Source organism: Perissodus microlepis, chromosome 12 (genome assembly GCF_051167445.1).
Source record: "Perissodus microlepis isolate ML-2025 ecotype Zambia chromosome 12, ASM5116744v1, whole genome shotgun sequence".
Taxonomy (NCBI): Eukaryota; Metazoa; Chordata; class Actinopteri; order Cichliformes; family Cichlidae; genus Perissodus; species Perissodus microlepis.
The window spans coordinates 11,375,635-11,388,361 of record NC_140472.1 but is presented as its reverse complement, the minus strand read 5'-3'; the positions used below and the strand labels follow the sequence as shown (position 1 = coordinate 11,388,361).

Genomic DNA, 12,727 nt, shown 5'->3' with positions numbered 1-12,727 from the left:
TTTTTTCACTTAGCTTGCCTACATCACCTTATACATGTTCACACAATCCAAAATAAGTGTTACCTCTGGCTCAGATCCAGCACTCTTCCAAAGAAAGCCACGTTTCTTTTAGAAGGCATATTTTTGTTTTCCAGGTGCCTCCTTAGCACAGTCCAACCAAAGCCATAGGAGTGATAGCTTTTGCTGTAATGTTGATTAACAAGTTATTCTTTCTTCAGGTTGCCTCCACTGGCTGTGGTTACCCATGGTTTGCTTCATAAATCCATATCCATGTAACAGATTTAATTTTTCTCCTCCTGGGCAACTTTGACAAAAGCCTTTTAAGTGTATAGAACTTGCCTCTGTGTGAAGAAAGTACTGATACTGCAAAATAACAATTCATTCATAACATTTGCAACATTAATAACTTGGAGCTCAGCATTAAACAATTTCTTGTTTCAGAACTGACCTCTGAATTCTAGTCAGAAAAGATGTGCGGTATTTCAGCAGCTCGCACAAATAAAAGAATCATTGAAATAACAACAACAACACACACATTCATGAAATTGCAGGGATAATCTTCCATCTTCACATTAGCCATGAAGGTCGTGTTATGAGCGAGCTCCTGCAACTCCTGCTGTCGTCGCGCAGCATAATCATTAGAAACCTTGCTATGTGCAAACCTTTTCCTTGCACTGGAGTGAGCACTGAATCTTATGCAGAGATGTCTGAGCAGCTTAATTGCTTCTGTCAAACCGGCTCTGTGTACAAGCCAGAGACAGACTCATCCTACCTTCATACTCCCTACTCCCATCGCTCATATCTGCCTTGGATTGTGACTGTCTGGTGAGTAGTTAATTTCCTGGGCTAGATCCAGAGACAGCCTTAATGTCCTCTGTAAGTATTCTCCCGTTAGCTGCCTAATGCGCCTGATTAATGTGGCGGTGGATCCTCCTGGACGTTTATGATACTTTGTAAAGAAGAATGACGGAGAGCGTGTAACTCGCAGAGGCAGTTTCACCCTCGGCGTGGTGCGACACATACCCAGTGGTGAGGGTGGAGGAGGGGTTAAAGGGCCTGCTGATTAAGTGGCAGTGTCCCCTTATGTCGCAATATTGATTTAAGTCTATTCTGGCCAATCAGAGCGCACAGCAGGGCGGTATAAGCGCGCCTGTGTAATTGGTCGGGACAGCACGATGTCAGCTGCCATGTTTTCCGTAATTGTTTCTCCCTAGATTAGTGGGGTGTTGATCAAATTCCTAGCAGGCAGTTACAGTAATTTCCTTGTCATTAAGAATACCGTAGCAGAGCTGTACGTTAATAAATACCAGATGTTTACAAATTTTTTTATTAATTTAAATTTTGTAGGCTTTTTTTTTGTCGTTTTTTTATTTAGCTACTACATATGGTGAGTGGGCCCTGCACGTTTTTCGGTCAGGCATCGCATAGCCTGCAATTCGCTGCTCATGCAGCTAAGTTGCTTCACACCAACTAAGTAGAGTCAGAGATGAAGAGACTGTCAAAGCACTTCAGTCTCAGCAGACTGAGTGTGGTGAGAGAAAAAGAGGCTAACAATGAGAGCTGATAAAGAGCAGGGACTCCTCTGACATCTTTATCTGTTCAAACACACTCCCGCATTGGGAGCGCTGAGTCCAATCTGCTCCATGACTGACTGTAACCAGGGGAGGGACACCGCGCTCGTACAGACGTTTAAAAGCTTCTTTAAGCCGTCGGTCTGTGTTTCATTGCACTGTATTACAAGGTACCACTTTGTACGTTCTCCGTATTTGGCGTAATAACACAGAGGAAATATCCACTCATCCTGCATGTGTCCACTTGAAAATGCAAGGCCTGTGCAGTTCTTAACAGAAGTTCTCTGATGGTTAGATGTAGCCTTGAAGGATGCCCTACAGCGTGCTTTTCATCTTTCTCACAGGGGCTTTCAGAGCTTTTTGGTCTCTGGTCATAGAGTCCACTGCCGTTGATAGCTCGCTGCTGTGCAGGAGACTTTTTAACAGTTTAAGAATGGCTGGTGTAATAACAAATGTCCACACTGGAACTGACACGAAAACAATATTTGCTAAGTAATTTTTGTTAAATGAAAAGCAATGAGAGGAGATCAAGGCTGTATTTGTTTTCAGCCGCAACAATGCCACCTGTGTCTGTGTTTGGTTGAGTGTGTGAATATTTGGTGCTTTGTCACAATGTTGTGGTAGTGGTAGTTTTATTGGTACAATAACGTTGAGGAAGACACAATAAACTGTTTGTTATGTCACCTCATTTTCAACAGCTGAACAATGGCCCACAACAAAGGGTGTAACTGTCCCAGAACTAAATGGAATTTCAATGTATTTTATTTGAAACGACCATGTAATTACATTTACCTACAAACACGTAGCAGTATATATGCTATAAATAGGGGGTAGCAATTCAAGTTTGTACAAAGAAAAAACAAATAATTATACCATGAGTAATTTTAAGTAGTGTGCAGTCAGTTCAGTTACAATCAGAAACTGTTCACAATGTTTGTGGATCTGCACCAAAAATGTTAAAATTACTATTGTTTATCACTTGTTTCTCCTTTTCTGTAAAATACCTATAAATGTGCATTACTTAAAGTTACTTACAGTATAATTATTTCTTCTTCTGTATAAAAAAATATTCTTATTACTCTTTTACTCAAGTGTATCTATTAGTAGATGTTTGTAAGTAAGTGTAACTACATTGTAATGGCAGATAAATTACACTGAAATTCCTTTTAATTCTAGCAGAATTACACCCTTAGTCACAGGCCATATTCATACATGCCAACCCTCCCGATTTTTCCGGGAGAATCCCGAATTTCAGTGCCCCTCCCAAAAATCTCCCGGAGCCATCATTCTCCTGAATTTCTCCCGATTTTCCACCCGGACAACAAAATTGAAAAACCATATCGCAGAATTCATAGTGCGGCCCAGCCAATTCCAGTTTCCAACAATGGCGGCAGCTACTTAGTTTAATATTACTCTTATTTCTCTTTCTGGGTCGCAAAATAAACTTTTAACATATTTTCAGGCGAGAATGTAGCTGTGTAAACTTCAAATATCTGAGCTGGTGAAAACACCAAACACCCGACACATCGTTTTCAAACCCCCACGGTCTTTCGCTACTCGGGTTAAACATGATATATAAGTCACTTTGATAACTGAAAAATGTAATTGTTTGGCTTTTTCAGTGTTTTATTTGTTTGTGAGCAAATCGGTTTGGCTGAGATTAAAGTTATTAGATTAGATTTAATTAAATTTAACTTTATTAATCCGTCAGGAGGGTTCCTCCGGGGTTTTCACACAGCTGAATAAACATCAAACAGAAAACTGATTAAACAGAAGTGTGAGATGGTCAAGAATTTACGCCAGCGCCCGGTTATATTTTAGATAGCAAGGAGCAGACGGCAGAGTTTCACTCCACCGAGAGAGCTCGTGACGTACTACCCGGCTTTCTTTAGACCGCGAAGGCCGGGTCCTCAGGTGGAAGCAGCCTCTGAATTTGGACACCCAGCCGTTTCCAGCCAGCCAATAATAACAGTGACATTTAACTTATTTTATCCAATAAATAAACACTGTAAAATTTATTTATCAACCCCCCAACAGCCCTTTTGAATGTCTCCCTAATTCTGAGGTCTCAAGGTTGGCAAGTATGGCTGTATTCTAAAGTGCTACTGAAGTTCCCAATGATTTGGCTAGTTAGATTCCATTCCTGTGTAAATTAGAGTAAAATTCAAGCATAACAGCAAGCTGGATTCTTCCAACCAGTGAATTCCATAGTACGTGCTTCAGAAACACTTAAAATAAGATAAAAACGTTTTAATTTGGCTGATGTTGGCTGATGTTGTCCCCTTCAAGATCCTCTCCTTTTGCAGCTCTGGACTCTTTCCAGTGCTGTTACTCTTACAAATGTGTGAGTTTGTGATGCATGCTGAATTTCATGCACTGCATCCAAAAAGTGATTTTGAGGTGTAGGACAAAGAGAGGTGCTAAGTGACAGTTGTGTTCATACAGCCAAAAATATTTTGTACACAATGCCCTGCTCCACAGTTCAGGCCATTTGTTCTGAATATTCATAAATATAAAAACAGTCATAAGTGCTTATGATGCTCACAGCATGTGCCACCTCTTGGCTTGGTCACTGCAAGGTCTTCTACTAAAGCAGTGGTTCCCAAACTTTTTTACTTTTTTTGCTGGGCCCCCCTTTGTTTTACAAGAAAAATGTTCGCCCCCCCCCCCCCCCCCCCCGCGCGCGCGCGCGCACACATCCTCCAACCACACACATCCATATTTTGCTCCAGTGCGGTTTATTTCACACCTCAAACATTTAGTAAACAATTAAGCAAATACAAGTAATCTGCAATAAATTACAGGTAGTAAGGAAATAAACTACTAACTCTTTTACGCTACGTCCGCACCTACACGAGTATTTTTGAAAACGCAGCTGTTTCTGAGATTTTTTTAAAACTCCTTTTTTGCGTTTCCGTGTGGACGAGGAATACAGAGTTCATCACGCAACGTCAAAGGGATGTGCCTTTTTTCACGTCAGGCTGTGCGCCACGTTATTGTTTACATGAGATGAATTGCAGAATGGCAGATAGAGACAAAATACTGTTAATCTGACTATCTGCAGGTTTTACACGCTTACATACACACGCAGTTACTGTCCCTCCATTTACAAAGGCAGAGGCGTCACGATGTGATTATTTTACGTGTAGTTGTTTTTTTCCTGTGTAATAATATTCAACATTGCTATCAATACATTTTTCAAAAAATGCCTCTCTGTGCAAAATAGGTTTAAAGCTGTGGGATACTGTTAGTCCATGATTTGAACCGGGGGAACAAATCGTGGCAGGATCAGCCTGATATTATTTGTATCCAGTAACTTGTAACTGTACTGTATAAAGTATAGTATAGTATGTATATCTCCAAAATGTCAGGAGTAGTTAGTCATTACAAGAAGTGTTTGTGAACTAAAAATCACGAATGTGGGATACTGTTTATCTGTGATTTAAACATCAGCGCTGCTCCCTGCAGAAACCAATTCTGCAGGGGAGACCTACCTCGGCACTTGTGCAGGTGAAGCCAAAGGGAAGACATGCTTCACCATATTTTCTAGTCTTTGGCTTAGAATGAAGTTGGTTTGGAAACATATTCAGCGATGCTTCATCTCCTGCTTTGCGTTTCTGTAGGCGCCTGTGCTAGCAGTGTCCAAGCATTGTTTTGTTTTTTTTCCCCCCCTTTTCATCCCGCGCCCCCCCTGCCATGGCTAGGGGGGGCGGGCCCCACACTTTGGGAAGGTCTGCACTAAAGACTGCTGTTGTAGCCAGAGACCCGGCTCACCTCTGGTCCCTGATATGAAGGTTTGGTCAGTTTGACTCTGAAGTTTTCTGCACAAATGCACAAGCAGTCAGAGGGATAAGCGGTTTACCAGTGGAGAAGCAGACAACCTTACAGAGAAAAGCAGCTTAATTCAGATCAAATCAGATTTGGGGCAACTTTGTGAAAAAGTATAAACTTGTATCATAATCACTACCATGTCGTCTTGTTGACAAAAAGAGAGAAAGAATCACCTCTCTGCACTGCCGACCTGTTGTCAAACTCGGGAAGGCAAAGAGAAAAGAAACAAATGTGCACATGTGGACTACAGATATGTCCAAAATAGTTTTATACAAACACTGAATAAGAAAACAAAGTACTGAAATAGTGTTGAAGGTATGTATTTTATTGCACAAAAACTGTACATTGCAAACACTACTATGCATTTCATTTCAAAGCAGATTTTGCATGTACATGTTATTGCATCAAATTGTTCTTTCACTTCTTTCCTGACTTTGAAGCTGCGTGTTTATATCCATATGTCAAGATGAATGGAAGCAAAAGAAATCAGCTGGAAGGTCTCTCATGATGCTGTTTTGATGTTCTGTTGTTTTGATCAAGCGTAAGTGGGGCTATTCTTGCAATCCACATACCAGATCTTGAGGAATGCCACTAGTTCAGCCTGCAAGCTCAGTGGTGCAGACAGAAAAAAAGAAAATAAACAAAATTTAAAAAATCGATGCGGCAACACTCCAAATATCTGCTTTTATTTATACAAAATAGCCACATTTACTTTCCACGGTCCCGCACAAACTCCACAGCTAGCTTCATGCTGAAGGTGAAGTGAACAGAACACATTCTGTCACACACAATTTTTTTTTTTTCCTCCTTTGGTCTCAGAGGATATCCTGCCACAGCTTCATGATAAATGGTTGTTTATGGTTTTATCTCACTGTAAAGAAATAACTTGGAAGAAGAAGAAGCAAGGGGAAAAAAGAAATTTTTCCCAGAGCGTCGAGTTCCATCTGGTACCAGCCATGGCAGTCTGTTCCAAGATGAGATTAATATGTAAGATTGAGAAAACGCCCAGAGGACTAAAAAATGTGTTCCTACATTCAAGATATACTAAATAATTACCTATTAAGTGCTTAGACTTAAAGAGGTAATTGTATGTGTCTGTAAATCCTCATAATCAATAATCAAGGAATAACCTTCTGACGGTTACATGTTTCTAAAGCACAAAACTGGCTCACTTATTCTTTCTATGACATAATTTACAAAACCACTAGCTTCAACTTTGGTCATTTTTATCAGCTGTCATCTTACTAGTGTCCATCTGCTGGTTCCTCTTTCAGCTGCAGGCTGAACAACAATAAAACAGCAGACCACGCTGTGCTTTCCCTCAGGTTCAAAGATGTCCTTGCTGTCCTCCCCCCTCTTCTCCTGAGAGTCGAGCAGATCGAGGACCTTTCATCTTGTTCAAAGTAGTTACAGGAATGCTATATCAGAGGAGTGCTCAGAAGTGTAAAGCCTTATAATCAACTCGTAGGGCCGGGGCCAACATGGTACTCTGTACAGTATATTGCACTGTGTAATTTGCTGTGTAGTCATCTAGCGCAGCCGTCAGAAGAGCTCAACTTAAATGCTGTCTTTTTTAATCCTCCCCCCTCCTCACATGCAGGTGTCTGACAGGTGTGACTACGTTTTTGTGAACGGCAAGGAGATGAAGGGCAAGGTGAAGATGATGGTGAACTTCACCCACGGATACCTAAGTGCTCAGCTGGAGCTCAACGTGTGGATCCCCCGTCTCCCCCTCCAGATTGAGGTGTCAGACACGGAGCTGAGCCAGATCAAAGGGTGGAGGGTGCCAATAATGGCCACCAATCAGAGGTACTGCAGCGCGTGCATCTGTTGCTAAAGGGGCTTTGCGACTGTGTGTTCTGCTCTCTTATTTTTTCAGGCAGACATTTGTTTTACTAATTGGATGGAATATAACGTGATCTTTATAATTAACGTTTAGTCATTTTCTCACTTTCGTGTCAGCTCCTGCGCAGCCATTTCCAGACGTAATTTACAGTTATCCAAGAAAGAACACCAAGGTTACATCACAAACTTTAGTACAAGTTGTTAAGTTTAATAAAAATAAATTGGTAATTTGTTCACGTTTGCAGCTCCAGTTTCAAGAAAGTACAAGTTCAAGAATAGCCTTTCTCCTCGGTGATGTATTTGATTTCAGTAATGGCAAAGCTAAGGTAATGATGTGACATGTGACGAACACCACTCCACCTGTCTCTTCCTGACTTCAGTCCTACTGACAGGTCTTGGCTGATAACAAAATGGCTGACCTGTGCATTACAGCTTGTCATTACGACTGGCTTAGGGTGGCCTGCCATTGCGCCTTGTGCCTGTCAGTTGGAAAGAACATTATTAGAGCTGTCTGGAGGTCAGACTTCTCCCCTGGGGCCTCATCACTACACAGCACCTCTGCTAACGCTGCTGCGCAGTGTTACTCTGCAACTGTTGAAATCCATCAATTGATGGAGCAGTTATCAGCCACCTACGGTAATTACTTCAGGAAAAGCGTTGAAGTTAGACTTTAAGTCATCCCACGCACCAGTGTGGCTACTCTAATTATCCCTGCTCCCCTCTTATTTTGAGTGACAGCATTCAACTAATACTGTGGCTTGTCCAGGTTGTTGCTTTTCCAGCTGTGTGCTGCTATGCCTTTATCAGCGGAGACAGCCAAGCCGTGTTGTCACTGTTGACGCCAGCACCAGAGCTTTGTTTTTCCCCATCTTCGGCACGTCTTTGTTTATCGGGGGATAACAGGCGTGACCTTGCAAAGAAGCACTATACCTGTTGATGAGAATAAGCTTTGGTCCACGGTCCGTAAGCACACGGAGAAGTAAGCCAGCGAGCAACAATAGCAAGCGGCATGCCATTCCTCTATCGGGAAAGCTGGCAAGTTGTGGCCACGCTGGGAGGAGAGAGACAGAAATATAAAAAATAAAATAAAGACACATTAGGCCTGTTAGTGGGAGAACTGCAAATGTACTCCTCACACAGTTTTGACTGACACTGCCTGTATGGCTCACCTCTTCCCTCCCTAAGCCCTGTCAAAGCACAGACAAGATAAGCCTTTGCAGACAGCAAACCTAAGTGTAGGCGTAGCACTTGAGCATTCACCATCCTTTACCGCTTCTCTCAGGATATGTATGTTGAGATTTTACTTGTTTAATCAAGGTGATCATTTAATATTCAAAAAGAAAAGAAAAAGCAGCCCTCAGTTATCCTATAGAGTGCATACCGAGTGTTTTCTTGCTGCTGTAAAACAAATAGCTGTACTGACATGCCTGCAGCATTCAAATTCGAAAAATCCACCAGTGTTCTTTCATATAGAAACAACATTCCTGCTATAACGACCTTCATCGTGTCACTGTAGTAGAAAATAAAATGCCAACACAAACGCAGCACATGATCCACGGGCACAACAAAAATAAGCATGGCACACGCATTAATATGCAGCACCTCCTCTGAAGTCAGAGCTGGGCTTGAAAGCGAACGGAGCGGAAAGAAAAATTGCTTTGTGAAGCGGGTTGTTCTCAGCACTGAGTGTGATTTGTTTATTAGATTAACCTTAGATTAGATTTTGAGATGGTTGCACAAGTATTGGCATATAAGATTTATGCCGAGGCTAAAATGGTCAGACTTCACCATCAGCTTGTTTACTCCTGAATGTGTGACACCTAACTAATAATCACATTTATTAAGTGTAACAATTACATGCCGGTTCAGTCTGTATGTCAGCGCATGCTCTCGAACATCAGAGCTATTTGTCAAGTCATTGGCTGTGAATTTCAAGCGTTTACACTCAAAATGATTCAAAAAACGCAATTATTGATGAGAAACTTTCAATTACTGCATTGGAAAAATAATATGGCGATTGTTACTATGGGCCTGGACTTGAACAGGTAATAAAGGCAGGGATGAGGAGTCAGGCTTGTAGTATTTCAAGTTTCATTTCTACCTCTTTGTCTCTTTGAGCTGGTTTTCATCTTTGCTTTGTGTTGCTGATTTGTGATGGTGTGTGGAACAGTAGCCTAAGGTTTATATAGTCAACTGGCAATTATGTGACGGTGCATTTCAGGTCATTTCTGAAGTAACGCAAAAGTATTGTTACGAGTAGTGTAACCTCACAATGTACAAGGGACCAGTTCAGTACGTCTCTAGATGCTGAATGACTCTGAGTGTATCTCACGCTCCACTTTTCTCTCACCCTGAACACGCTAAAGCTGTTCTCCACTTGAAGCAGCAACTCATACTCAATCTGGAGCAAGCAAACCATATCTTTCGGGGACAGAACTGTGACCTCTGACTTGTAAACTCATACCTGTCAGTTTGCACGTAACTGAGCACTGAGACACCAATGGTTGGTGCTGCAGTAGGCATCCAAAACCAGGTGTGCCAGGTCTGCCCAGAATCCTCCCCGGGGGCGATCATTTGAGTGCTGAGCTACTCTGCTCACCCAGGAGTCTTAAGACTCATGCAAAGCTGACAACATGATTACAAAATCGATCCCCTAATTAGACTTAGCTGGTGCCAAGTGTAATTAAGCTTAAAAGTGTTATTCATAATGCAAAAACAGTGATTAGCACAGACATTTAGTAGCAAAACACTACTCAGATTCAGATCATGCCCCTCTAGTTTCCAATGCCATGTGCTAACGCCAGGCTAAACAGTGTTTCCAAAAAGCCTCTACCACAGGGGTGGGCAATTCCAGGCCTTGAGGGCCGGTGTCCTGCAGGTTTTAGATCTCACCTTGGGTCAACACACCTGAATCACATGATTATTTTGTACCAGGCCTCTGGAGAACTGCAGGAGCTAATTTAGCCATTTAAATCAGCTGTGTTGGTTCAAGGACACATCTAAAACCTGCAGGGACAGCCTGGAGTTGCCCAACCCTGCTCTACCACAACCTTAGTTTTAAGGCGGGGCGTAGTGTTCCTGAACCAGGCAATCTTTTTTTTTTCTGTCTTTCTTTTTTTTAAGTCTAGCCCATCACCTGAAACTAGTTTACCTTAGGATGTCTACCTCAGCTGTCACTGTGCGAATGGCAGGGTGTATCCTGGACAGGTCACCAGCCTTTCAGCAGTGTTGGAGACATTATTCAAATAAAAAAAAGCCAAATCAAGTGAATTATTTATATAGCGCATTTTCAAAACAGCTGACAGTCACCCAAAGTGCTTTTTAGGCACTTATTTTGCAATCTCCAAGAACCCGTTAACAAAGCCTGGAATTCACATAAAAGACAAATATAACAACTAACTTCAAAAAATAGTAAAGACATGTAGTAATGTATTACATTTTGTTTTAAAGCTCCTTGCATTACTTTTATATTACTCCATAACAAGGTCTGAAATCACTGTCACATCATTAGCAGCTGATAATACAGACCTTGAGCTTATGTCCCACACGCTGACATTTAATGAGGACACATAAGAAATCTTTGTTTTTGTGTTTGCACCCTGAGACAACTGTTTTTGTGATATGGCGCTATATAAAATTAAATTAAATTAAATTGAAGTTTTGATATGAACACAAACCTAACAACACAAAGAAATGTTTAAAATCAACCCAAATAGACTTTAAAGAGATCTCCACTGTGATTCTGCTGTAGGAACATGTACTGGTAGAAATGGAGGCTCATTACTGCCTTTGTTACCCGCTGAAGCGCAGGCCCCGGCTGCTGGGCTGGGCTCTGCATACACTCACCCTGGGTTCTTCGCTCGCTTTGTGTAAACATGCTGTCTGTGCAGATGCTCGCAAAGCATCCATGTTGTGTGAGCAGTATAATGCAGTTGTTTCAGGACATACCTGACATGACAGTGAGATAACCATAACTTTAATGTGATTCTTCAAGTTAATAGAATAGAATAGAATAGAATAGAATAGAATAGAATAAACCTTTATTATCCCACGGATGAGAAATTTTGGTGTTACAGAGCTCTTACAGCAAGGGAAAATAAAATATAAAAGGAAGACACAAGGTGGTCCCATAAACATAAGCAACCGAAGTTCGTATATACAGGTAACAATGCACAGAATATGTATAGAAAAATTGAAGAATTGTACGGAGATATGTATAAAATGCAGTAAACCTTTAGAATACTGTGTTAATTAAAAATGCAATGTGATTATGTGTTACCTTGTAGCACTTGTATACACAATACTTACCTACACAGGGCACATCATGAAAAAAAAATTGTATTTGAAAACCAAAATGCAGTGAAATTGCAAATGTACTTTTCATAACTGTATGCTGTGACTTAGCTGGACAAATTGTTTCCTTTCAGTGTTACAATATTGACTCCACAGTAATTTCTCCGGTAAAGGCGGTCTTTCACTTGCGAATATGAAATCAGTCCCTCCAGCAAAGCTTTTAAGCCCTTATCTTCAAATCTCTCTCTACCCTTGGCTTTCCTCTGGAGAATGCAGCTGACATCTTTATTCCCACAGCTTCGCATGCAGTCCGATTTCTCAGGGGATTCAGACAGAAAGAGACAAGCAGAGCGGATAATCGCAAGAAAAAGAGTTTAAGAGATTAATTTCGGTTTTTTTTCTCCCCTTTATCATGATTGCAACCTTTACTAGAGTTTATGTGTGTGTGAGAGAGAAATAGCGACAAAGGAACAAATGAAGATGATTAGATGAAAAGGAAGGCGCAAGTCTGTACAGTAGGATATATGATTAGTAGTTGTGTTGACAAAGTGCTTTTTTTTTCCTTTGGAAGAATCCCAACCGTGCCCCAGTGTAAGCCTGAAGAGCTGTAACAGCATTTATTTCCCCAGAATAACCATTCAAACAATGTTTTGTCAACATTCAAGGCTGATTGTTTTCTTCAAAGGTGTTTGTTAATGCGAAAATGTAAAAAAAAATACAGTTATAAGTAAACTAATGATATTGCGGCTGTATTGTAACCATTTAAACCTAGTTTGTCACACTCAAAGCAATTTTCCTAGTGAGAGATAGTTGTGCCTCTGTTGGCTGATTTGTTACCGAAAGTAATAAAATTAGATTTTCTTGCAACAGAGCGATCTGGGAGGCTATTAAGTAAAGCCGTAAGGAGGTGTATGCACATTTACAATCCAGGCCGGGTGCTCCAAAATAGTAAAGGAGAGACATTTAGAAAGAGAAATGATGGCCATTCGCTGGATTGATCCCCCTCTTACTGGTTTAATCAACAACATTGCATCATAGCTTGAGTTTTGTCGGGTGAACATCCCGGTATGAGTTACACCCGTCTGTGTGTTTGTTGTTTACTCCAATTTAAAATGCTACTCAAAATACCACAAACCATACATCAGTACAAAATGAGTGTTTTAAATTCTGCTTTTTCTAGATTGTTG

The 12,727-nt window shown here is 41.1% G+C and overlaps 1 protein-coding gene across 1 annotated transcript in view; it reads left to right on the top strand.

Moving 5' to 3' along the window:
* Positions 1–12,727, top strand: part of LOC146375834 (transmembrane protein 132C) — a 144,231-nt gene that overhangs the window by 121,809 nt on the left and 9,695 nt on the right. The window contains exon 6 of the mRNA XM_084945881.1: positions 7,003–7,211. Within this exon, the coding sequence (XP_084802007.1) occupies positions 7,003–7,211 (209 nt within the window). The remainder of the gene's footprint in view (positions 1–7,002; positions 7,212–12,727) is intronic.